This window comes from Tamandua tetradactyla, chromosome 1 (assembly GCF_023851605.1).
Source record: "Tamandua tetradactyla isolate mTamTet1 chromosome 1, mTamTet1.pri, whole genome shotgun sequence".
Classification (NCBI taxonomy): Eukaryota; Metazoa; Chordata; class Mammalia; order Pilosa; family Myrmecophagidae; genus Tamandua; species Tamandua tetradactyla.
In genome coordinates this window covers 91054087-91081225 of record NC_135327.1, presented here as the reverse complement: position 1 = coordinate 91081225, position 27139 = coordinate 91054087, and the positions used below count along the sequence as shown (strand labels likewise).

Genomic DNA, 27139 nt, shown 5'->3' with positions numbered 1-27139 from the left:
TTATTCTCAGCCTTTCTTCAGTTCTATGATCAGAGTCAGAAAAACATAAGCTTCATGAGGACAAAGTAGATTTGCTGACATTCTCTATGGAATAATTTAGAACCCTGTGATCCCTGCAGGGGCCTGAGGAACATTTGTTAGACAAGGAATGAGGTTTCCAGTAGAGCACTCTTTCTCTGGCCTATTCTGTTCAGAGTATTAACATGACTTGTCCACCTAGCAAGGATGTTTATTGAAGCCATAGATAACACAGCTAGATTTCAGAATGGAAATAAAAACTATCCCTGACAGGTTGGAACCAAGGTCCTAAATTAGCTAGATCAAACTTTACACAAATACAAATTAAATGATTCATTTGGAGTTAAAACATTTATTTCTTAATTTCAAACTAGAGACTGATCTCAGTACCGCCCAACATTGTGACTCAATGTCTGACTAAGCTGAGCCAAGCTTAGGCTGCAAGGATGGAAATGAAAAGTTCCAGAATAGAAGAGAGTCCCTCTCTCTATAATGCTGGACAGACCAGGTCTCAGGTATTGAATCTAGTCCGCCAGATTTTATGGCAAATGTTGTTAAATAAGAACTTATTCAAATTTGCAAGGCCAAGCATGCAAATGGCCTGGAGACTGGTGTGTGAGGGCTGATTTAAAGGTTCTGGTGAGATTTAACCTGAGAAGCCTGGAGAGGACCTGGGAGCTGCCTTGAGGAAAAGGGATTAGATGTGTTCTATATTCCTCCACAGTACAGAGTTATGACCAATAGATGGAAAATGCTGAAGTAGATTTGTCACAATATAAGGAAGCATTATCTAAAAGATGCACTCTTACCCTGACTACATAAACAGTAAGTTCCCTTTCACCAGAAGTGTGTAAGCACTACCTACATGACTGTCTACAAGGAATGTTCTAGAAGAACTTCCTACATTTGAATGGCAGGTAGCATCATCCTGGTTTCCAACCTCGTGGCCTGTGGCCTGATGGTGGCCCATAAAGAACTTTTGTTTGTTCTACAAAGCATGTAAAATTAGTTTTTTAAATGCCTTTGGGAGTCATACACTCTCTAGTCCAAAACAGTCCACACTACTTCCTATTGTCTTGAATCCTAGTTGTTTCACACATAGTTATGCTACCTGTCCAGCTCCTTGGCACTTAAGTGCATAATTTGTAATATCTTTTTCAATTCTAAGATAATTGCTTCTGTGGCTTGATTTCACCAGAAACTATCACAGGATTTTCTACCATTGGTAGAATAAAAGAGAGAGGAACTTGGCAGTGGAATAGGTAGAGTAGAATGGGTAGGGGAAGAGACTCAATCCCAAAGAGTCAAACTTGAACCATTTCTCTTGCTCTCCATAACTCCAGCAGACGCCACGCCTCTCCAAACCCCTTCTCTCTTTCTTCCTCTCCCCATATTCGCCATCTAATGTTTCCAATTCCATAGGCTTTTTTTTTTTCCTGCATCTCTATAAAGTTGGAGTCTGTTAAATGTAATACTTTCCACTTAGGATTCAGAAGCTTTTACTACCAAAACAGGCCAGAAAAACACACAGCCCCTCGGTTTGACTTTTCTTACTAATTTTAGCAGTTCCAGAGGCTCTTGGCAGGGCCCCCAGCTCCCGGGTTTCGTGATTAGTGTGACGCTGCCATCTGGTGATTGTTCTGCAAGGTGCCCCTGGCAGCTGTCTCCTCCCAGGCAGAAATGCTTGTGCTAAAGGGACAGCAGAGTGGTCCTGACCCCAGGCAGGGACCACCTAACTTGGAAAGATAAAATCCAGCAGAGTGAAAACAGTGGTGTGCTAAAAAAGATCATTTCTAATAAATATTAATGATAGTGAATAATGATGTTAACAGTGACCAAGTTCTAGTAGATAACATCAGTAATGATGAATTCTGCAGCAAAAGTTACATATATAATTATATCATCTTTTATATGATCAAAAGTTGCTATATATATGTTACTGGATATTATTCTCATGCAACCATGCAAGTAACACACAATTACTACATTCATCCTTTTCCCCACGAGGAAACAATTTCAGAGAGGTTAAGTGGCATGCCCAAGATCACTCAGCTACCAATAGCAGAGTCAGAATTTGAACCCAACAATCTGGCTCCAAATTTTGTTGATGGCTCAATCACGAGGCCGAGCTGGATCTCAGTAGCATACATGTAGAGGGTTAGCTCACTAGATCTATGGGATTGGCAGGGTGGGAGTAACCAGCAGTTAAAGGGTTCCAATCATCTGCTGGCTTTGTAACAGGACCCAGCCAGCAGTGGAAGTTTTGAATAAGAAGAGCGGGAGCAAGGTGGAAGGAAAGCCCTCCGGCTAGTGGAGTAAGGAAGCGCTCTATCTCACTGGGCATAATGAGTAAGTCAGGAAATTCCGCTGGAGGTGATAAGTCTCCTGAAATTATACAGCTAGTTTGAGGAACTGGGTGGGACTGATCTGAAGGTGCTGGTACAACGGCCATTGCTATTGACAGATGCCATATTGCCTTCCCCAAGCCAAGCCCTGCTTCATGTTCCTCATTAGGGTGTAAGGGTGTGGAAATGATAGAGAAATGATGAACATTTTTATTTATCTGTTTAATAATCCATCATAGTCATCGAGGCTAAGCACTTTTTCAGTCTTCTCCTCATTCTTTCCTACAATCCTGAGAGAATATTTAGAATTTGCAAACCCACTTTGAGGTATTTATAGGCAGGAAAGAAGCATTCTGAAGAAATTAAACCAACTCTAGATTGGCCCATATTTTGCTTGGGGAATCTCTCAAAATGATTTGGATGCATGCCATTTGACTTCTAAATCACAAGAAAAATTAACCTCTTCTCTAGAGACAACTATGCCCAATTCCATCCTATCTCACCATCAAAGTGAGGTTCTCAAAAGCCTGATTGTTTCACAAATTTATTTAAATGAGTTTGGTAGTTTTCTCTTGGATGTTATGCAAGTGCAGTTAACGCAAGGTAATATTTATATTACAGATATACCTCTTTTAGAGAAAACTGTTCTTGCTACTCTTAGGGATGCTTCATGTTTGAAAGTTATTTATTTTATTTGGCCCAGACTGATAAGGACCGGCCAGTTTATGAACACATAATTTTGTTCTAATACGTCAACATAAAATTTCATTCTAGGATTCTAAGAAGGGGAATAACAACCACTTTATATGAAGCTTATGTCCCAGAATAACTATTGCTCAGAGATTATTTGAGAAGTTTAAATAATAATGATGTCCCAGGAGTCATTCATGCTTTATGGTGCAAATCTTTCACCAAAACCTATGGAAATAACCAGAGGACCCAGAGTCTTGTCTTATCCATCCTTCACCAAGGCCCAATCTCTCTTTACAGAATATCTTTGCATCCCCTAATGCTTATTATAGAAGGGGGATGATGAGTAAAGAGTGCAAGTTAGTTCTGTCTTGCTCTCTCCTGTCCATGTACTCTGCCTACTGCAGAGGAGCCCTGGAGACTGAATAGAAACAAGCTGTAGAGAGTCCTGAAGCACATAAGGGCAACATAGGATAAGGGACAAAAAATTGTGTGGACAGTTCTTGAGGTTGGGCTTTTAACCTCACAGGGTTTTTCTATGAAGGGCTCCAGCCAATGTGGCCAAGGCCCTTTGCATAGTACCTAAAAAGTATTTGAATTTCTGCATCAAGCTTTTTAATTGGCGCTGCCATAATTATAGTTTGTTTTTTTATCTATAAATGTAAGGATATAAGGAGGAAAATGGATGTTTTTTTCTAACTCTAGAAGGATCTAAAGTGCTTTCAATTGCCTGCATTAACTGAGCAAACAGTGAACTCATAGTCCATGGATTAAATATTACACAAGTAAATTTTCTATAATAAATATGCGATGAATATACACTAATTCTTCTGACAATAAGTTAACAAATATTATATTAGCCAGGTTAAAGTCTCTATAAAAATTGCACATCATAATTAAAGGAAAATCTTACAGGCAACTCCTTTCATGTACATTATTCTATTGTATAATTGCATGTGTTTATATATGTAGACTCTTTTAGGTCTTTGTTATAAACCCCATACTACATTATATTTTTGTTTAAATAGTCAATCGTTCTTTTTAAAATACTTAAGTAATAAAAACAAAATCTCTAGAAATTATCCTTATGGTTACCATTTCCAGTGCTGTTTGTTCCTTTGTGCTGTTCTACAATTCTATCTGGTATTTTAACATTGCTTGTCAATAGTACTGCTGATGATGAATTCCTTCACATTTTATATGTTGGAAAAAATAGTTTCTCCTTTGTTTTTGAAAGATATTTTTACTGGGTCTAGAATTTTAAGTCAACTATTTTCCTTTCAGTAGTTTTCAAATGTCACTCCACACATTTTCTCACTTGGAACATTTCCAATGATAAATTTGCTATCATCCTTTTCACTGTTCCTTTGTATGTAATATGCTGGTTTTCTCTGGCTCCTTTAAGATTTTTTCCTCTTTATCACTTGTTAATTTTGATGTGCTTTGTATAGTTTTTTTTTCATGTTTCTTGTATTTGGGGTTCTCTTTTGTGCTTGGGGTTCTTTGGGATTCTTGGATCTGTGAGGTTTCTACTGAATTTGAGAAAAAGTCTTCAGATGGCTTCCTGTTCCTGGGAATTCCAAATACCTGCATATTACGATGCTTAGAGTTGTCCAATACTCACTGGTTCTCTTTTCATTTTTAAAATTTTTCTGTTTCCTTTGGGATCATTTCTATGGCTATGCCTTGAAATTCATTAATCTTTTCTTCTGCAATCTCAAACCTGTTGTTAATCCCATTCAGTATAAATTTTACCTGAGACATTGTAGTTTTCATCTCTAAAAGTTCAATTTGGGTCTACTTTACAGTTTGCATATCTCCACTTAACGTGTTTAATCTTTGCTCCAGTTTCCTGAATATATAGAATACAGTCATAATAACTGTTTTAATGCCCTTGTCTGCTAATTCTAAAATCTGCATCAGTTGTAGATTGGTTTTGATAGATTTTTTCCCTCATCACGAGTCTTTTCTTGCTTCTTTGCATGTCTAATAATTTGTGTTGAATCTCAGATACTGTGAATTTTATTTTGTGGGTGATATATAGTATTGTGTTCTTATAAATATTTTAAACTAGATCTTAAATATTTTGATTCCAAGTTTAATTACTTGGAAATACTGTTTGAGCCTTTCAGATCTTTCTTTTAAGATTTGTAAGGTTTAGCTAGAGCAATGCCCATACTAGGGATTATTTCTCCCCACTCCTGAGGCAAGACCCTTCTGCATGCTCAACCCCTTAATGCCCTGTGAATTATGAGCTTTCCCAATACAGCTGGTGAGAGCATGTTCTATTCCCAGCCTTCAGTGAGTGCTGGACACTGTACCCTCTAATTCTTTCAGATGTTTCTTTCCGCAGCTTGTGCTTGTTTCTTCATATGCATGTACTGATCAGTACTCAGATGAATACTAGGAAGAACTCTCTGCATTTCTCTAGAGTTCTCCCTTTGTGCATTTCTATCCTCTCTAGTACCCTTCATTGTATATTCTAGTTTCCTCTCCTTCTCCTCACCCTCCTCAGCTCTGTATCCTTAACTTAGGGATTCTACCAGGCTTTACCTGGATTCCCCTTCCCTGCATCATGGCCTGAAGCTGGGGCAATCACAGCATTCACTTTATTTGTTCTTGTCTTTCAGGGATTTTTGTCCCTCATTGCCTGAAATCCATTATCTTGAAAACCACTTTGTTCATATATTTTGTCCTGTTGTTTAACAGTTTCACACAAGAGAGAAAACCTGTTTCCTATTATTCCCATCTTGAACAGAAGCAGGAGTCTCCTTTAGGTCTCTTTCTAGTAAGTATTTTCCATAGGTGACCCTCACCAGTGTAACAAGAAGCAATGATTAAGTTTAATTCACTTAAACTCCAGGATTCAGCTATTAAAAACATATGTCCTCTGACTTTTAGTATCTAATTTTGCTTGCAACTGATCTAAAGGATTTGGAGTTTATTTTTTTTTAATTTTTTATTAATTAAAAAAATTATAAGAAACAAACATTCCCAACACATACACTCAGCAATTCACAATATCATCACATATTCATCATCATGATCATTTCCCAGAACATTAGCATCAATTCAGAAAAAGAAATAAAAAGACAACAGAAAAATATAACAAACAGAAAAAAAAAATTTTTACAGGCCATACCCCTTACTGATCCCTTTCATTGATCACTAGCATTTCAAACTAAATCTATTTTAACATTTGTTCCCCCTATTATTTATTTTTATTCCATATGTTCCTCTCATCTGTTGAGAAGGTAGATAAAAGGAGCATCAGACACAAGATTTTCACAATCGCACAGTCACATTGTGAAAGCTAGATCATTATACAATCATCATCAAGAAACATGACTACTGGAACACAGCTCTACATTTTCAGGCAGTTCCCTCCAGCCTCTCCATTACATCTTGGATAACAAGGTGATATCTACTTAATGCATAAGAATAACCTCCAGGATAACCTCTCGACTCTGTTTGAAATCTCTCAGCCATCGACACTTTGTCTCATTTCACTCTTCCCCCTTTTGGTCAAGAAGGTTTTCCCAAACCCTTGATGCTGGGTCTCAGCTCATTCTAGAGTTTTTCTCAATCCTTTGATGCTGCATCTCAGCTCATTCTGAGATTTCTGTCCCACGCTGCCAGGAAGATCCACAACCCTGGTAGTCGTGTCCCACATAGACAGGGGGAGGGTGGTGAGTTTGCTTGTTGCATTGGCTGGAGAGAGAGGCCACATCTGAGCAACAAAAGAGGTTCTCTTGGGGTGACTCTTAGGCTTAATTTTAAGTAGGCTTGACCTATCCCCTGTGGGGTTAAGTTTCATATGAACAAACCCCAAGACTGGGGGCTCAGCCTATAGCTTTGGTTGTCCACACTGCTTGTGAGAATATCAGGAATTCAACTTGGGGAAGTTGAGCTTTCCCCCGTTCTCACCATTCCCCAAAGGGGACTTTGCAAATACTTTTCCACTCACTGATCAAATCACTCTGGGATTCATCAGGGCATCACCTGGACAAACCAACAAAATCTCATGTCCTATACAAAGTTCCATGTATTTAAGGTATTCAATCAACTATCTACATAAGTTATATTAGGAGATGCATGAGTCAAAGTATAGATTTGTACCAAATAAACATTTTTTGCTTTAGTCTCACACATTAGTTGAAATTTTTAAATATTAAGTACCATCTATTTTCAGCACACTGCAGTAATGACATTCTTTTGTTCTTCCTCATGCAAAAACATTTTTTTAAATTTGTACATTTAGTCACTATCATTATACACTCTAGGCATTCCTAGATTACACCATCTCAATCTTTATTGTCTATCTTTCTTTGTGATTTCATTTATGCCCCAACCCTCCTCCCTCTATCATTCTCATATGCAGCTTCATTCAGTGTTTTAACATAATTGTGTTACAGTTTAATATTGTGCTGTCCATTTCTGAGTTTTTATATTCAGTCCTGTTGCACAATCTGTATCCCTTCAGCTCCAGTTACCCAATATCTTACCCTATTTCTATCTCCTGATGGTCTCTGTTACCAAGGAAATATTCCAAGTTTATTCACTAATGTCAGTTCATATCAGTGAGACTATACAGTATTTGCCCTTTTGTTTCTGGCTAATCACACTCAGCATAATGTCCTTAAGATCCATCCATGTTGTTACATACTTCATAACTTTATTCTGTCTTACAGCTGCATAATATTCCATCTTATGTAAATGTCACAGTTTGTTTAGCCAACTGTCTGTTGATGGACATTTTGGCTGTTTCCATCTCTTGGTAATTGTTAATAATGCTGCTATAAACATTGTTGTGTAAATGTCCATTTGTGTCCTTGGCCTTGTGTCCTTTGAGTAGAGACAGCATATAGATGGGTCCTGTTTTTCAATCCATTCTGCCAGACTACGTCTTTTGATTGGAGAGTTTAATCCATTAACATTCAGTGTTATTACTGCATGAGTAGTACTTTCTTCTACTATTTTGCCTTCTGGATTTTATATGTCATATCTAATTTTCCTTCTTTTTACCTTTACTCATAGTCTTCCTTTCTACACTCTTCTCCACTCCTCTCACTTCTGTCTTCTTATCTATCTCTAGTGTTCCCTTTAGTATTTCTTGCAGAGCTGGTCTCTTGGTCACAAATTCTCTCAGTGATTTTTTGTCTGAAAATGTTTTAATTTCTCCCTCATTTTTGAAGGACAATTTTTCTGGATATAGAATTCTTGGTTGGCAGTTTTTCTCTCTTAATAATTTAAATATATCATCCCACTGTCTTCTCGCCTCCATGGTTTCTGCTGAGAGATCTGCACATAATCTTATTGGGCTTCCCTTGTATGTGACAGATTGTTTTTCTCTTGCTGCTTTCAAGATCCTCTCTTTCTCTTTGACCTCTGACATTCTGATTTAGTAAGTGTCTTAGAGTACGTCTATTTGGATCTATTCTCTTTGGGGTGCGCTGCATTTCTTGGATCTGTAATTTTAAGTCTTTCATAAGAGTTGGGAAATTTTCAGTGATAATTTCCTCCATTAGTTTTTCTTCTCCTTTTCCCTTCTCTTCTCCTTCTGGGACACCCACAACACGGATATTCATGCGCTTCATATTGTCTTTCAATTCCCTGAGTCCCTGCTCATATTTTTCCATTTTTTTTTCCTATAGTTTCTGTTTCTTGTCAGATTTCAGATGTTCCGTCCTCCAGTTCAGAAATCCTATGTTCTGTCTCCCGAAATCTACCATTGTAGGTTTCCATTGTATAATTTCATCTCTTCTACTGTGTCTTTCATTCCAATAAGTTCTATGATTTGTTTTTTCAGACTTTCAGTTTCTTCTTTTTGTTCTTTCCTTGCTGTCTTTATATCCTCCCTCAATTCATTGATTTGGTTTTTGATGAGATTTTCCATGTCTGTTCGTACATTCTGAATTAATTGTTTCAGCTCCTGTATGCCATTTGAGTTGTTGGTTTGTTCCTTTGACTGGGCCATATCTTCAATTTTCCTAATGTGATATATTATTTTTTGCTGGTGTCTAGGCATTTAGTTACCTTAATTAGCTTATTCTGGAGATTGCTTTCACTTCTTTTATCTAGGATTTTCTTGCTGGGTGAATTTGTTGTCTATCTGTGCTTTGACATTCTGTTCAGCTTTATCTGGACCTTTAGCTTTTTTGTTTAACAGAGGAGAATTTTTCAGTTCCTGTGTTCTTGTTTCTTGCCCTGCTTGTGTGGTGCCTTCCCCCACACATACACTTAAGAGGGTCTACTTAGATATTATATACCCCAGCTGTATTTTCCCTGACCAAACTGGCCTCCTATCAGGAGGAAAGAGTCACCTGCGTCGGTTTTCCCTGAGAGTGAGACCCAGCAGGTTGAAAGACTTTCCTGTGAAGTCTCTGGACTCTGTTTTTCTTATCCTGCCCACTGTGTGGTGCTTGTCTGACTGCAGGTCCCACCAGCATAAGATGATGTGGTACGTTTAATTTTGGCAGACTCTCCCTGCTGGGGGTGTGGTGGAGACAGAGCAGAGGTTGTAGGCTGGTTTTAATGGCTTCAAATTACCAAGCCCTGGGGTCTGAATTCCTTGATGGAGGGATTCCACCTGGATGGGGCTTCACCCCTCCCCTGGGGAAGGCACAAGCTCCAGATAAGCCCCCAAAAGAGCTCACTTCTGCCTATGCCTGGGGCAGTTTAAGCCTGAAAAGTGCTGCCACTGTATCCAGAGGCAGTCAAGCCTTTGTAGATACACAGCCACAAAAACCTCTGTTTCCTTCTTTTTTTTTCCCCCTTTTTCTTTCAGTCCTGCCCCCTTGCTGCCAGGGCAAAAATGAGCAACCTCCGCTTTGACCGGGTTCACCTAAGCTGGGGGCCTATTTTTAGTAGTCGGAATTTGTTAATTAGTTCCACAATTGGCATTTGATTGTGCCCAGTCCTGCTGCTGGTAAAGTCCTTTCCTTTCCCCTCTGGGAAGCGGCCTGTGGGGGAGGGGCACTGGCCGCTGCAGCTTTGGGAACTCACGGTTCTGGGAGAGGCTCGCAGCCGGTCCAGCGGGTCCAGACTGGGGTACGCTGTGTGTCTGGTCACTGTCGTGGCTCCGGGAGATGTTCTGTACTGTTTCTGGTTATTTAGTAGTTGTTCTGGAGGATGAACTAAAATGTGCACGTTGTTAAGCTGCCATCTTGACCCGGAAGTCCTGGAGTTTATTATTTTAAATTCTACAAAGTTAAGACTCTTTCTCTGTGTTGTTGTATTTTGCTTTATTTTGTCCTCCAGGTAAAGTAGTTGAGATTTAGGTAGGGGCTCTACTTCCAGGTCTGTGTCTCCATTTACTGCCTTTGCTCACAGACGCAGGCAGTCAGAACTGTGGTGGAAGACAGCCCTGCAGGGAAATGAGGCACCGCTGCCCCTGTTGGCATTGTTCCTTGGAGACTGGGCTTGGTTTGGGTTTTTTCCTCTGAATCTTTCTGCAGCATTTAATTCTTAGAACTAAGGCAATCACCTCACTCAGGTACCAGATACCAAAGCATTATATCTTTAGCAATTAGCTTTTCTTTTCAAGGCACTCCTTAGACATATGCCAAGTCTTTTCTCCTAGGACAAATAAGGCTCCTCCCTCAGCTCCTTGTATTCTAAGGAAGGATATGTTCTAATTCCACTCCCCCTAATGGATTTCTTAGTTTAGTTTATACTCGTGAGGCTAGAAGCATTTATCACTAAAAAGGAGGGAAAAAAAAACTTTATGATTTAATCTTTGTCTGAATGAGTCTCTAGTAGCCACCCAGTTTCTCAACCCTACAATGATAGCATAATATTAACCTTAAGAGTCTATAGATAAGTTTAGAGTTTCAAGAAACTCTTGTTTGCAAAGTCGTTACCAGCCCAAACTTAATACCATTCTTTCTCTGCCTTTTCTAGTCTCACACAACCAACAGGAGCAGCCATCTAGAACCTAGGCATCCTTTTTAGTGATAAATGCTTCTAGCCTCACCAGAGTATAAACTAAACTAAGAAATCCATTAGGGGGAGTGGAATTAGAACATATCCTTCCTTAGAATACAAGGAGCTGAGGGAGGAGCCTTATTTGTCCTAGGAGGAAAGACTTGGCATATGTCTAAGGAGTGCCTTGAAAAGAAAAGCTAATTGCTAAAGATATAATGCTTTGGTATCTGGTACCTGAGTGAGGTGATTGCCTTAATTCTAAGAATTAAATGCTGCAGAAAGATTCAGAGGAAAAAACCCAAACCAAGCCCAGTTTATATGAGTGCTAAATGAGTATTTAGCACTCATATAAATACTTATATGGGATTCTTACCTAAAATTTAATAAAAAGAAAATATATATATATAATAATGTATAAATTGTGATCTCTTATTGTCTTATTACAGTAACAAATAGCACAAATGTTTTCTTCTGGGTTTTCTTCAGTTTGAGTTTTAAAATGTCATTTGTTTCCATTGTTCCTTTTTATTCTTGCATCAGGAAATAGTGATGTAGTTTTACATAGACTTTCTCTGACAAAAAAGAGACGTCCCTGGAATTCCCATGTTGATTTAAATTTGCATGCAGTAAGCATTTATTGAGCATCTCTGGCCTGCCAGGCACATAGAAGATTTGATTCCAGTCCCATTAGCAGCATGTTTCCACTTTACTAACACTAACTTTCTTTGTTTTTGTAGGTGCTGGGGTGAACAGAGCAAACAGTTGTCAGTCTGACAGCAGTGGATTCCTGGAGGAGCCACCAGATCCACTGTCCCTCCAGGTAAAGGTGTTGTTCAAGGGTTGGGATGGGGAATAGAAGGAAATGAAATTTCAAAAGAAGGCCAACCAATACTTAGAAAAACATGCTACATAAACAGGTGGCAGCAGACAATGGACTCATGCCAGACAAGGTATCAGAAAGCTCAGATTTCCTTCCCTTTTAATTTTATTTTGATTTTTATAAAAAAGGAAGCCAAGCATCATGGAGAGGAAGTCCCAGGTAAAATAGTTATTTGATGTAAAATGTCAATTTACCTACTGAATCATAAGTCATAATAACCATAAGTAGCCTAGTGTCTCCCCCACCATCCTGACCTACTTGCCTTTATCTTGGTTTCACCTACAGATGCCTTCCTTGCCAAGCAACCAGAGCCCTATTGAGAACAGATACAGAAAGCCAAGGGATCAGAGCCACAGCTTAGCATCATCACAGGACTGTCAACAAGAGTCAGATGAGTCTGATTCCAAGAGTGTGGTGAGCACATCTTTATCAAGCCAAGACTGGAGTGTCTTGGAAGAGAAGACCTCAACATCCGTGGTGGAGGAAGAGTCTCAGCTTGAAGCCGTGGAGCGTCTGCCAGAGCGACTGATCCCAAATATGACTCCTGATGAGACCATCAGTGTGGGCAGTTACACAAGTAAGGACAGCTTCCTGCAGCTGTTCCCGCCAACACCCCACACTGAATATGACATTGTTGGAAGCACAGTCACTTCCAAATGTGACTGTCTTCTGGAGTTTACTGTGGCCCACATCACAGAAGTGAAAGATGAGCTTCTGAGGCCAGTGGAAAGCCACTACCAGGAATCACGAAGATCACCTGGAAATGAACGTGCTCAGGACAACTTCATTCATGGCAACTCTGAGGCCGGAAGAGAAGGAAAAAGAAGATGTCCTGACATCAACAACACCTTGCTGATGCTAGGCAGTCTACCACAGCTTGTTTCCAAACACAGTGAAGACACAGCCCCTAAAGGTGACTTTATTCATACAGCTGAGGATTCCATTCCCTACCTAGATAAACTGTCTGCAGATATCCTCCAAGCAAAGCCAAGCTGTAGGGCGTTGGGTCAAATGCCATGTAGGGCAGAAGCCAAGATGGGAAATATTTCTCCAAATGCTAATCCCAACATGGGCAGCTCCAGGTCTGTGACAGTCCAGATGCCCTCCAGTCTGGTGTCAGTTGCTCAGAGTACTGTTGCCTTGGGAACTAATTCTATAGGCACATCTTTAGAATGTACTATGTGTGACCCTCTTACCACAGCAGGACCAAGACTGGGGACAGAGACCAGACAGTCCAAAGATGCTTCCGTTCAAGCTTCTATATGTGAGCCCAGACCCTGGCAGTGCTGTTCAGCTTTAAGTAACAAGACCTTGAAACCCAGACACCAGCCCCTCACCAAATCTGTCTCTCTAGACACAGGCTTCCTTAGTACCTACCCAGTGGGCATCAGACATGACATGCCTGTCCACTGTTGCATCTGCTGTCATCGCCATTCCCCCTGCCCCACTGAGAGGCAGAGCCCCAGCCCTGCACCCTCAGCCTGTATCCATTGCTTGTGCTCATATATTGATCATCTGGAAACCCAGGTCATGGAGACACTGAAAGTCCTCCAGGATACTACAGTGAGGGAGCTCTGTTCTGTAAGTGTTCACTTCTGCAAAGACGGGAAAGCAGATGTGCCAACAATAAATACCTCAAGGATAGTGTTCATCCTTCTTTTCTGAATGTGAAATCCAGGGCATATCCTTTTAATTTTAAATTGTGAGTAATATTTGTAGAATGCTTTATTGTTCTTTAGTTTTATTCAGTGAAAGAATAAAGCAAAGGCTAATGTACACCTGAAGGGCCTACTAGAAAATCAAAAGGCCCAGGTTCAAATCATGGACAATGGTAATGGAAGGAATAGTAAGAGTAACAGAAAGAATATGAATAAGGAAGGAGAGAGTGATGGTTGATATTTATTATAAGGTATTTAAAATGCTGTAAGACAGTGATTCTCAATTTGTGATGATTTTGTTCCCCAGGGGGGGAAATTTGACAATATTAGGAGACATTTTTGGTTGTCATGCCTGGCAGGATGAAGTCACTTGCTACTGACATTTCGTGGGCTGAGGCTCCGGATGCTGCTAAACATTCTACCATACACAGAATAGATTCCCACAACAAGGTTGGAAAACCCGACTCAAAGGGAATACACATTTACTTGACCACATATTCTATATGAGAAAATGTTAAGGATGAGAGACAGCTAGAGTAGGAGACATTCTGAGAGGCTATAGGGAAAAAAACACATTTAATCCAAGAATTAATTACTCTAGTTGCCAGGTACTCTAGTTGCCATGATGAAAACTAGGCTGTTATTCTAACATATGAATATGTAACCTGAAAAGGGTTATTTTTCTAATTTATATTTTTAAGATAAGCCTTATAAAGATATACAAATGAAATAATATTTACTTTTAGGTTTTGTTTAAAAAAATAAAATCGTATAAAATTAAAACTGTATTCAAAACCCCAGAAGAAATGTTCCTCCAAGATACACCTGTCATGGTCAGGGGCATGTGTCAACTCGGCCAAGTGGTGGTACCTGTTTGTCTGGTTGGGCAAGTGCTGGCCTGTCTGTTGCAATGAGGACATTTCATAGAATTAGATCATGATCATGTCAAGAACCCTAACTAATACAACACCCAATATCATTTTTAGTGTAAATGCTGTAGGTATTTATTCCATAATATGATAATATAAATTTCTGTTCATATCACCACTGTTAATAGCAACATAAATCATTTATTGATTGTGTTGAAAAGAGAAATAAAAGACACGTTCCCATAAATTAAGAAACTAAAAAGTCTATCGCATCAAACTAAAATTCAAATTCTCTTTGGGAAACACTATCACTTTATTTATCAATATTATAGTCAGGTTTCTAATATGGCAACAACTGTAAGTTGATACTCAATTAGACTGCCAATTGCTCAGTTACAGGTCTACAAATTAAAAACAAATAAAGGTAATACATGTTCCCACGGCACAGATAGAAAACACTTTTCTTGCTCATCTCGTAGCAAGATACATATGTCCTAATGAGATTATTTGACCTGGCTGGAGTACCCATGACAGATCAGTGAAGACAAAGGGGTAGTAGCTCAGTCATTAAAATGGTGGGCCTGGCCACAGGTGCCAGGAGGACGTCAGTTCATCAGACAAATCACAGCATCCAGAGAACACAGCAGATGAATTGGTACAGCCCAGTGAAACCATGATTCTTAGACAATATTAAACACTTAGAATAAGTGTTTAATTATTTTATTAGCAATATTAAATTTATTTAACAATATTAAACACTTAGAATAGGTGTGTCCTTACGAATTTGTAGGAGCATGGCTCTGGTGTGGAAAGACCAGGTGGGCAGCTGGTTCCTGGGGTGATACTAGCAGATGGAAAGACTGCAGCTTCTTGGGGGAAGGTAGACTGGTAAGTGTAAGAGAGGGCCTAGAGGAGCTCAGGAATAGGACACAAAACCCAGACCCAGCTACAAGGTAAGGCTTGGACCTGGGGAGGTAGGTAAAGGAATATTGTTTAGAATAGGAACTGATGATTATATCTGAGTCAGCTCCGGAGATACTGAAAGTCCCTGAGTGTGGATGGGCCAGAGCTCTTCCTCCTGCTTAACGTCACAGGAGCTCTTGGCCTTGAGTTGTCCCAGCTGTGTGTAGAGTTGGCTGCTGGAAGCAGATGTTCCTCTTGACTTGGCACTATAAGATCTCACCACTTCTGCAGAAAATGGAAGGTTTATATGCCCATTATGTGCAAGGCCATTGTCAGACTTGTGTGTAGGTTTTAAACAAGTAGGAGTTTGAACGAGTGTGCATTCAAGCATCTTGTGCCTTCTAATGCCTTGCTCCACGTTGCCTTAGTCTTCTCTCCTCCTAGAATTTGCAATTATACAAAAGAATATTAATTTGATATCAAACGGGTTTATATATATTTGGCATTACATCTGCTGAAGCATCTACCACATAGTATTTACTAGATGACAATACTTCTTTCATTATTTAAGTACAAGGAACCAGGAACAAGCACTCAAAGGACACAAAACACACATACACACACACACATATACATGAGTCACATGCCCCAAAAGTAAGCAAAAATAAGGAATTATATTCATCTATCAGAGGAGACTACTTAAGTAAACTAAAGAACAAACTTAAGAACAAAGATAAAAGGTTAGTACACTCAGCATCATCTCCGTGAGTGAGCTCTGAATTTGTAAATATTAAAAATATTCCAGGGAAAAATGGTTTGTAAGTTAGATGCTAGGGTTATAAAATCTATGTAAGAGAAAATTAACTAGAAAATAGGTTTTGGACAAAGTGACTATTATAGACAAATACAATCATTTACATAATAAAGGGAGCTCCATGCAGATGTTGAAGCTCAGAACAATTTTAGGCAAAAACACATGAAGACAAAAAAATCACCTCCAGGCCACTCCCCTTGCTTACTTACATAGCAATATGTAACAGTGCAGAGAAATACTTGTCTAGCTGTAAACTGTACAAGGCCATTTTTATAATTTTGAGGATTAAAGAAGATAATGGTTGTTGATATAATTACAACAAGTTTTTTCACAATGAATTTTTATGTATATTAGGTGCTTCTATTTATGTGCTATCACTTATTGAGCACATACTATATGCCAGGCATTATACCAGGTACTTTAGATATCATTATTTTAATCAGTCCTGACAAAGACCCAGTGGGCACTTTTGTCAGAAGGTATTAGAAACGTATACAAGAATTCAACAATTTTGTTTGACTGCAAAGCTTCTCCCTATATCTCACATATGCCCCCATGTGGCAAGAGGTGGGAATATCATCCCTTTAAAATGGGGTGCTAATACAGGTTCTTCAATTTTTTAGCAAGGCAACATTAAAAAAAATTGAAAGGAAAATAAATTTCATGATTTAAAAGAAAATACTCTTAAAGATAAAATATACATATATATTCTTAAAGATGTTCTTTCTTTGGGAACATCCAACAGGGCATTGTTTATAGAAGATTCTCAGTAGATGTTTAGTAAGTGCAAAGAAGAAATGTTTTAATAATAGGACCAGAAAAAAAAATCATCTTGTAATTGAAGCAACTTTTTCAAAATTGATCTGTTCGGGCTAATCATACTTAATCTTCACAGCAATTATTTGGTGTGGGCAGAAAAAAATTTCTCCCTTTTCTAAATAAAGTTAAGTAATTTTCTTCAGGATTATATGCAGTAGCTAGAAGAAATGCTTGCTCTTTTCATGGTACTGTAGTGTTTCTGTATAATAGCAAACACTCCATGTTATTAATTACAATATTAATAATCAATTAATATTAATAGTACAAAATAATTGTTTTTATTCATATCAACATAGCATAATTCCAAGAGTATGTGATAAAAAAATGAAAATATTGATATACAGAGTGCTTCTAGGTATTTATTGTACCTATAATATGAAATCATTTTCAGTGGAAAAGAAAAGGAGAAAATACTTATACTCACTAACACTTGCTCTGAAAATTAGGGACTCTGAGTTTGTGATTTAGTTTCAAAAAAAACCTCAGGATCAAACTGCAAAATTAAATTAGTAAACTAGTTAATTTTTTAATTAAAAAATACTTTTTTCACAGAAAATAAAATAAAATATTCAGAATAAGTTTTTTATTAGAAAACTCTTCTATGATGATTATCATTTTGATTTTAAAAAGTATATAAATTTTTTAAAGCAATATAGGCCAATTAAAAAAAAGTTCATTGTTTTTTGGTGAAAGTGCTCTTACTGTTGATGTTAAAATTTATTTTAATGGTTTGGTTCAGTAAAGCAGACCTTGCATTATATTTGGGTCATAATTTCTTATGATAGAGAACAGAGTTCAAAGCATTCTCCTTTTTTTTTCCTTGCTTAAGTTTTCCTTTATTCCACAACAACTTTTATACCTGTTTAAGGATCATTCCTTAGTGTTTCCAAATGACCAGAAGATGTCAATGCTTCAGAATTTTCACGTCACTGTCTTCACAGGGAGTGATCTGGGAGTCAGTTATCACCAAATCTAAGTCCCCCATACTCCCTACCACAAAGGGTAACCCCAAACTGAGAAGCCAAAGCATGAAGTTCAGTGTTTATAATGTTCAATATCCTTGAGCACCATATTTCCTTGGACTCTGGCTTCACAGTTTGTAGAACTTGGAAGTGAATTTGAACCAGTTGTTCATGCTCCCTAAACCTATAGGAATCTAATAGAACTGCTCAATCAGCCCACTCCAAAGGGACAAATAATTTTTCCATATGTCCAATTCCACTGTAGTCCCTGCTGTGACTCACTTAGATCTTGAGAAGAAAAGAAATGAACCAGGAGACCTGGGTTGGAAATCTGACTGTCATTTTTTAACCATAGACAATTTAATTAACCATCCTATGTTGGAAGTCTCGTCTATGAAATGTGTCCATCGTGGTCTCAAAGATCTTTTCTGCTTTAAAGAGTCCATAATTCTAATGACCTTTCAAGCATTCTTGCCAACATCAGTCACGCTTCAAATACTCCCCTGTTTCAAATTCATTCACATTGAGGCAAAAGTGATTGGAGAGGTTTACTATGCAAATATGTTAGCCCAGAATTTTAAAATTAGAGGAAACAATAAAACCAAACTCTCAAAGCAAAATGATGAAGTGTTTTCGAAAGTATTTCTATTATGACAATTCCAATGAAAATAGCCATCAGGCTGTCAGGATCTTGATTATGGTGGCTTATGGGAGAAAAGTAAAAAATCTGGGACTGCCTAGAAAAAGGGCTGGGATAATTAACCTAGCTGTAAAGTTGGTCTCCAGGGAAAGAGAAAGCAGAAAAAGTTAAGAAACGCCTGCCACTAGATCAGTTCCCTTTAACAGAGCTCCCCAGAAGCTCCACTCCATGTTTTCTATTTCTGTGTCATTGTCCATCCTAACTTGAATGAAGAAATGGGAAATGTAGACACACTGCTGCTTCTAAGATACCAGAATTCTTTTAATAAGGATAAAGGGGAGACAAGTAGAGAAAAGGCAACTAGCAGCCTCTACCATACAGATCTGAGAGGGGGTCTGTTCTAGTTTGCTAGCTGCTGGAATGCAACACACCAGAGATGGATTGGCTTTTAATAAAAGGGGATTTATTTTGTCAGTTCTTCAGAGGAAAGGCAGCTAACTTTCCACTGAGGTTCTTTCTTACGTAGGAAGGCACAGGATGGTCTCTGCTGATCTTCTCTCCAGGCCCCTGGGTTCCAACAACTTTCCCCGGGGTGACTTCTTTCCGCATCTCCAAAGGCCTGGCCTGAGCTGCGGGTGCTGAGATGAGGAATGCCGAGCTGCTTAGGCTGTGCTACCTTGCGCTCTTTCATTTAAGCCCCAGCCAATTAAGTCAAACATCACTCATTGCAGCAGACACGCCTCCTAGCTGACTGCAGATGTAATTAGCAACAGATGAGGTTCACGTACCATTGGCTTATGTCCACAGGAACAAGACTAGGTATGCTCACCTGGCCAAGTTGACAACAGCATCTAACTAACACAGGGTCCAAACTTACAGGCATGGTAGAGAGAGCAATATGTCCAACAAGTATGGACATCACTCAAGTGAGATGGGTACTAGTGCTGTTCTATTCAAATGGGTCACGGGTCTATTCAAAGCTTGATGCAAGAGGGATAGCTGTTAAGAACTCAGCAAGTCATAAGAGTCCCGGACAAATGGACTGAGTTTGGGGAAATCGGGAAGGTGATGTTTAAATCAAGAAACTAAGGCAAAACCACGGTATACACAGAAAGTAAGATTTAGAGGCTAACATGTCAGGAACAATGAGGAGCAGGGCTGGGGTGATGGGGGCAGGAGGTAAACATTCTAGACTCCAGCTCCTGGAGAGGATGAAATGCCTAATCTAGGGCTGCCTTAATCTGCATGGGTTTATTTGCTGGGTAGAGCTGATCCTGCAGTTTCGAGCCATCAATGTCTGTGGTTCAGTAAGGCTAAGACTAATTTTAAAATTCTGATATTTTCTTTGATCAAACACATACCATCTGAATAGATGTGTTCAATGTTACTGATACTCAGAATGAGGCAGTACTCAACTGTTAAACAAGATTAAACAAGACAACTTTTCTAAGCATAAATCTTCACTCTGGCCCTTCCCCCTCCTCTGTCTACACCCTTCTATCACTACATCACATATTCCCCCAGACTGCCTATCTGTCTCTGGGACATACTACTCTTCATCCAAAGGCCCACCCTACAATTGCTACCCTCCTGTCTCAGCCAAGTTCTTCCTCTAGTTGCTTCAAGAAGCCAAAGGCTGGGCTCTCCCTATTCTCTTCCCTTGCGTCGGCAGTATGGCTTCTTTGCAAAAAGGTAAGACCAAATCGTGAGGCAGGTACTGTGGGGAGCTTTTGCAGTGTATCAAAAGGACTTCCAGGAAAATTATTCTCAGCCCTTCCTAATTGTTCTCAGTGCACAGTACACGAAATGGAAATGATGAAAACGGTATGCCACAGTTTCCGGGAGCACTTAGAAGAAATTGAAGAGCATCTTGTGGGACAGCAGACAATCTTTTCCAGGGACATGTCAGAGGAGGAAAGGTAATTATCTAAGGGAGCTATAAAAGTACCAGCCCACACACCTGGAGCAAGAAAAGGTAATCAGGTCAGGACAGATGAGCTTCAGGGAGCAGGGCTAATGAGAAATCTGCCAGGTTTTCCTTTGCTTCCATGTGCTTGTTTTTGCTTTCTCCGTGGGAGGCTGTGAGAGCCATGCGCTAGAGAGCAGCACTTATTCCTTCAGTCCAGGGATATTTGAGAGGTCAGAAGCAGGGCAGTCAGCTGGGAGGAGGGCGATTGCCAGCGGGACTTCTTTAATCACTGTGAATGGGACTCATGCAAATGCAAATGTTGGAGGTTATTAGAAGTTTGAAAAGCTGCATTATTTTCACACAGATTAAAAATATCTGTCCCAAAAGTAGATTAGTGTTTGCTTAAGGCTATGGGTGGGAATAGGAATTAACTCTAAAGGGCACAAGGGATCTTATTTAAGGGGAAATGGAAATGTTCTAATACTGGATGGTGGTGATGGCTATATACTTCAGTAAATATATTAAAAAATCACCGAATGCACTCTTAAAACAAGTGAATTTTATGATGTTTAAATTATACTGATTACATTAACAATAGAATTGTTAAAAAAAAAAAAGAAAGAAAAACTGTCCTAGTACCATACCTATTCCTGCAACTGATTCAAGTGAAAAAGGTGACTTGTTCTTTTAACAAATTTCAAAGGCTGACCCACATTATGAGACGGACAATGGCAGACTGCACCTGGGGATGACTGTTAAACTGGGTTGTTTTCTATTATCCACCTGCAGGGAGGAGGCCTTGCAACTGCAGACTTTACGGGAGGCCCTGCGACAGCAGGTGGTGGAGTTGGAGTTTCAGTTAGAAGACCGCGCTCGGCAAATCAGAGAAGGGATTCTACTGGTATGGAGGGATGGGACGTGAAGTTTGTACCCTGCCCACCATAGGAACAGAAATTAGAGAAATCTGAGTGCACAAATCATTTTAGGCCCTAGGACTATGCACCAGTTCTTCATATGCTGGATCTGGAAAGAACCTTAGAGAGTGAAGGGTCCTCGTTTTAAATAGAAAGAAGCTGAAGCCCAGAGCAGTACATTGGTTTGTCTAAGGACACACAGCCAACTAACGATGTTCCACGACTAGAACATAGGTCATCGAACTCCCATGCCAATCTTTTTTCCCTGCCCCATAAATAAGAGATATAAGTATATATAGTCCATTTTCCAAACGAGAACAAGAAGCGCAGGCATGATGAAGTTTATTCTTTGAACTGCTAGCAAAGACCACTCAAGGGACTCCACCGTCTCATAGATGGCTCTCCTGTATGTCTGGGTTAGCTGCTGGGTGAAAATATGACATATTAGATTGTGTTAGCTGTTTGGTGCAAATAGGATATGTTATCCACTTGTTTTGTTCTTGTTTTCCTTTTAGCAGCTCCAGCTGCTCTCAGGGGAATTGTCTGAACTCTATGCAGATCTACATCAATGTAACTGGACTGAAGGAAAAAATGGCCAGACTTCATGTGCTAAAACCCTAGTGCACCCAGCCCCTGCTGCCAGGGCAGCCCTTCCTCCTCATGATGGGCAGCAGGCTCCTGGCTCAGGTGTGGCCCATTTGGCTACCTTCGCTCCACCAGCCACAGAAAGCACAATCAGGATGTCTCCTCCATCACCAACTTGGGCACAGTCAATTCCAGCCCCTGCATCAAATTGCCTTGTTGATGAGAAGGATAAAGAAATGTCTTCTGTTAGATCACAGCAGACTTGATGACCTTCCTGCAGATGTAAGAGCAGATTCTAGCCCTAGCAAGGAAATATAAATTTGACCTGATAGAGCCCCTTTATTCCCATAGGAGAAGGGTCTTTGACCCTTTCATCAGCTAAGTTTTATATATTTTTTAAAATATTCTACTCTATAATTAAACCTCAGCAGAGAAGAACATTTTAACACATTCAATACAGAATCACTGACCACCTATTACATTCCAGGCCCAGGAATTCTATAGTGACCACACGAGACAAGATGTCTTCCCTGGAGAGACTCACAGACTAGTGGGGGGCGGGGGAATAGGCTATAAACAGAAATACATTTATAATTTTAAAACTATGAATGAGCTTTGAAAGCACTGGCAGGATTTTAGGAAAGAGAACACAGCAGGGACTCTGATTTGACACAGTATCAGGGAGGGCCCAGCCGGGGGACAGGGAAAGAGGCTCCAGGCCTCAGAAGTACCAGACTGTCCCAAAGCCCGAGCCCATCTGCCACCCAGAGGTACTGATGAAGCACCTGCTGTGTCCCAGGAACCCTTCCAGTGCTGGAGACAGAACTGTGAATAAGACAGACAAAAGTTCTACTCATAAAGAAGAGTGGGAGGGAGAGAAAAACTAGCAGGAAACAAATAAGATAATTCCAGGTATTGACCAATGCCGTGGAGAAAATAGTGTGATGACAGGCTAGAGAGTGGCATGGGGGTGGGGGTGCAACCTTAGCCTGGGTGCTGAGGAAGGCTGTGCTGAAGGAGAGACATCTAGGTAAGACCTGAATACAAAGGAGGAAGGAGCGTTGTGACATTCTGGGGAAAGAACATTTAAAGCAGGAGGAATCGAAAGTTTAAAAGCCCTGTGACTGAAACAGCCAGCATATTTGGGTGCAATGAGTGTTGAGGGAGTGGAGGAAGAGGACTTCGAGAGATGGGTCAGGCTGACCAGAGGCTGTGGCCAGCAATCTCAGTGCCAGATTCTTTTAGCAGTTGTCATAGAAAGCCATTGTGGGTTTTAAACAAGATTGCTTGCTACATGATCTGATTTTTTAAAGAATCGCCTGGCTGCAGTGTGGAACATGCACCTTTGGGTGCCTAGAGGGAGGCCGAACTCCCAGTCCAGAGGCTGTTGCTGTCATCCCTGAGATGAGAAGTATAAGTCCTCAAAGTTGCTTCCTGGTAGCTGGGGAGGCTTGAGAAGCACCCAGCCCAGTGAAAATGCAGTACTCCAAAAGCCAGACCCCCAGGTAGTTGCTGAGTACTAGAGGAATTCTAAGGACTGGAGAATGCATGAAGAAAGAAATAGTCAGAAAAACAATGGAAAAGCTGAAGCCTGGAGGATGTTTATCACTTGTATAAGAAGAGGGGCCAGCAGAGGTCTCCTCCTAGCAAGGAAAGTAAGAAGCTACTTCTTTTGAAACTACCCACCACCAGACTTATCTAATAGCCTGTTTTCAGTCTCCATCCTCTTTGCTTCAGAACTGCTTTGGTTTCAGAGAGCCCTCAGACCCGTCCACTGTTCCCTCCGTTGACTGTACCTCTTTGAAGCATGGACATTCCTATTCCACCCTGGATTCTCTTCCTTTTCTCCTTCTATGCCGTCTTCCTCCACATTCATGCTCACACCACAGGCACCTTTACCCCAGTTCCCACATCTCTCCAGAATTCCAGTCCTCATTTCCTATTGTCCACAAGGTATTTTCACCTGAAAGACCTTGCCTATATGTCTCACTCAGAATTTAAACTGATCACTCATTTCCCCAAATCAGTTCATCTTTCTGACACTCTTCATGTCAATGGCACTGCCAGTTCTCCTTGTCTTGCAGACTCAGAGCCACAAAGTTGCATTGTCCCCCTCATTTTCCCTTCATCCTGTTCCCTTAGATTCGGTCAATAACTGTCATTGCCAAGTCTATTGTCAACACCTTAGTTCCCAGTAGTGCTTTCAGAACCAGCTACCTGAGGAAGGCACAACTGAGGAGCCTTCTACCTACCTCCAGCTCTCTCTGAGCTACTAAAAAGGAATCTTGCCAAATATGACTTGGGTCATATTTCCCTGACCTAGGGTGAGTCCCCAGGGAGTATTTTTAGGATAATCCAAAGAATTAGAAAGCAATCACAGAAACAAATCACAGAACAATCTTGTACCAAAAAACTCTGTGCCCTGGAATTATTATGCCCCTGTTCTCCTCTCCTACTGCCTCACTTCCCTCTGTCGCATCCCTTTTTTTGGTTCCTTGATCACAGCTCAGCTTCTAGGCACAGCTTAGCCCCGACAGCCTTTCTCAACTCTTTCTTAAACTCTTTGCCTGGATCAGACTTTGACCACCAGTTCTCTGATGTAAACTTTGAGCTTATCTGTGGTTTCTGCCTTGCTCCTTCCCTGCATCAGCTATTGAATGAAGAGGAACAGCTGCTCTAGGGCCACCCCCATAATCTGGGGAGCATCTGCTTTGCAAGCCTCATCTCCATTCTGCCGTTTTATGGAATTTAAATCCTGTTCCACTAAACCACTTCATGCTTTCTTATTTCCTTTCCTTGATAAAACACATGAAATATCTCTCCAATAAATTCCATGTCAGATCCCCATCCCTTGCAGAGACTTTCCTTCATGATCCCTAGCCTATTTCAGGGGGATCTCCTATAGTAATTTTCACCTTTACTAAGACATTTGTAACCTACTGCCCTGTATTTCCATTATTCATATCAGTTCTATCTTCTTCACTATTCTTAATGCTACTTAAGTGCTGTTTAGCACCCTCTACGTTTGTGTTTAAAAGTGAGATTATCTGGATCAAAGTACAGGCACCTGCCTTTATTACGTACACACTTAAGCACTTATTCTCTTTACTCAGGTTCTTCCTCTGTAAAATAAGAATGAGAAAAATAACATAGGGTTGCTGGACGGAATAAATCACGTGCAGCAGTTCACCCGGTGTCCTTCACGTTGAGCCCTGACTGCTCAGTGAATGCTGGCCTTTACTATGAGTGCACATACCAAGAGCTCAATAAATGCGAGATCTTATTCCTTGCTTCTGTTGAAAAGTACTCATAATGTTAGCAAATTCTTAATGGAAAAATGAGGTAGGAACAAGCTTGCCAGTCTCAGGAGACAGTGAAGGGAAAAGTCTGACTAGGGATGAGGCACCAATTGGGGCTGTAAAAGAAGCAATGTTTGAATAAAAATGGGGCTTGTTTATGGATGACTTTGACATCAGGCAGATTTCAGATACAGTGCAGAAAGAAAAGGGGGAAGAGGTAGCGCTTAGAATCCTCTAGATCTCCAAACTTTCATTGGTATTTCCTGGTTTCTTCTCTCAACTCTCTAACAAGAAACACAAAAGGAGATATGGAGAAGCTGGTCCATACTACCCAGATCCTTTGTTATCTTCAGTCCATGGTGAACTGCCAGTGCTATTTCCAAATATCACTATTTGTAGTTCATGCCCTCTTTTTTATGGATGTGAGAACTTAGAAGCACAGACCTACTTGGTGATCCGCGGATTAACTGTTAGTCTACCCTGTGGTTCTCAATCCTGGCTGTGCTGTAGACTCACTAGAGAGTTTTGAAAATAATGACGCCAAGACCCCACCCAGATCAATTAAATAAAAATTACCAGGGGTGTGGTCCAGGTATTGACAAATTTTAAAAGCTCCCCTAGGTGATTCTCATGAGCAGGTAGAGTTAAAAATGATTGTTCTAGATGAAGAGACTAATTTACAATTCAATTTCCCTTGTATTTTATTCTAATGACTCTCTTTTATTCCTCTTCTTTTTTTCCAGCTAAAGAAATCTTTCAAGAATTCATTTGGTAGTGACAATCACAGAATGACAAAGTGGGGAGAACAGTGCAAGATAAAAATGACATGGGGACTGTGTTTCTGTTTTTATAGTTTTGATTTCTTCCTTATCAGCCCCAACGTTTTTCATCTTTATTCAGAGAGAAAGAATGAGACAGATGACTTTGCGGTGGGAAAACCTTGGACTCTGTTTTTCTTTTCATCTCAAAGGGTCTATTCCAAATTTGACAAGCTCAATTAAATATATATATTTAATTAGGTAGGCCAGGGTAAGTGCTATTGGCTTTCTCAAGGATACAGCTCCATCCCTTGCAACTGATGTATGTATGTAAAAAATACTCAATCACAAAAATTTTGGAAATATGACTAGCCTTTCAAATGTATCTAGATGCTTCACTATTGAGATATAGTTGAAACATTCTAGGAAGGCAGGCAATTAAACAAGTTTCCTTTATAGTGCAAACATTAAAAGATCAGAAACTAGGTGACTGGGTGTTTTGATATTATTTATAGCACATGAGGATATGAACATTATCAAGAAAAGAATCTGAGATAAGCACTCTTGTCTTAGAGTACCTGATCTTTTAATGTCCCTTATCTTTTTTCCTGCCACCTTTGCCATAAATAAATTTCAGAAAATCATACATCTATGATAATATGTTCCACTCCAACTCAACTAAAGCATCTTAAATTATTATACATATGGACAGAATGTCAAAGAATTTTCTGCAGTTACCCAGCTAAGCAAATGCCTCCTACCTAGACCTTCAGGCATACCTGGCTTGCCTGTGCTTTTATTTCAATGTGATACACAAACAGTGCCCATGTCAAACACTTAAACTACAATCTGTTGCCCTCAAAAGCAGGTACATAGAAAAAGTTATTCATTAGACTTGAAACCTTCTCTCTCTACCCCAAGAACCTCGTTTAAGGCTAAACAGGATTTTATATTGTAGTTCAGACATTTACACCTGAGTTGCTTCCACAAAAAATAAATGAAAATGAAGATTTGATGGCTATTCATTTTATCACACTGGATAAAATGGACTGGCTGCAAGTTGCCATTTGCTTGTACAAAAATAGAAGTCTTTTGCATATGACAAATTTTACCTCATTTGAGCCTCACAACATCAATGGAAGTATTCCCC

The 27139-nt window shown here is 39.8% G+C and overlaps 1 protein-coding gene and 1 long non-coding RNA gene across 3 annotated transcripts in view; one reads left to right on the top strand and one right to left on the bottom strand.

The window, feature by feature from the left end:
* LOC143650093 (uncharacterized) overlaps positions 1-12983 on the bottom strand; it is a 44446-nt gene extending 31463 nt beyond the window's left edge. Inside the window, exon 1 of the long non-coding RNA XR_013159357.1 lies at positions 12811-12983. This is a non-coding gene — a long non-coding RNA (uncharacterized LOC143650093). The remainder of the gene's footprint in view (positions 1-12810) is intronic.
* The window catches only part of ITPRID1 (ITPR interacting domain containing 1), a 148321-nt gene extending 122217 nt beyond the window's left edge, over positions 1-26104 (top strand). The window contains exons 10-15 of one of the 2 annotated variants that reach the window (XM_077120409.1): positions 11717-11799; positions 12145-13440; positions 20316-20443; positions 21223-21334; positions 21863-22034; positions 25975-26104. In XM_077120409.1, coding sequence (XP_076976524.1) covers positions 11717-11799; positions 12145-13440; positions 20316-20443; positions 21223-21334; positions 21863-22034; positions 25975-26006 — 1823 coding nt within the window. In that variant the 3' untranslated portion in view covers positions 26007-26104. Of the gene's footprint in view, positions 1-11716; positions 11800-12144; positions 13441-20315; positions 20444-21222; positions 21335-21862; positions 22215-25974 lie in introns of both variants that reach the window. The other variant, XM_077120399.1, reaches the window with a different exon arrangement.
* Positions 26105-27139: the final 1035 nt, after the last annotated feature.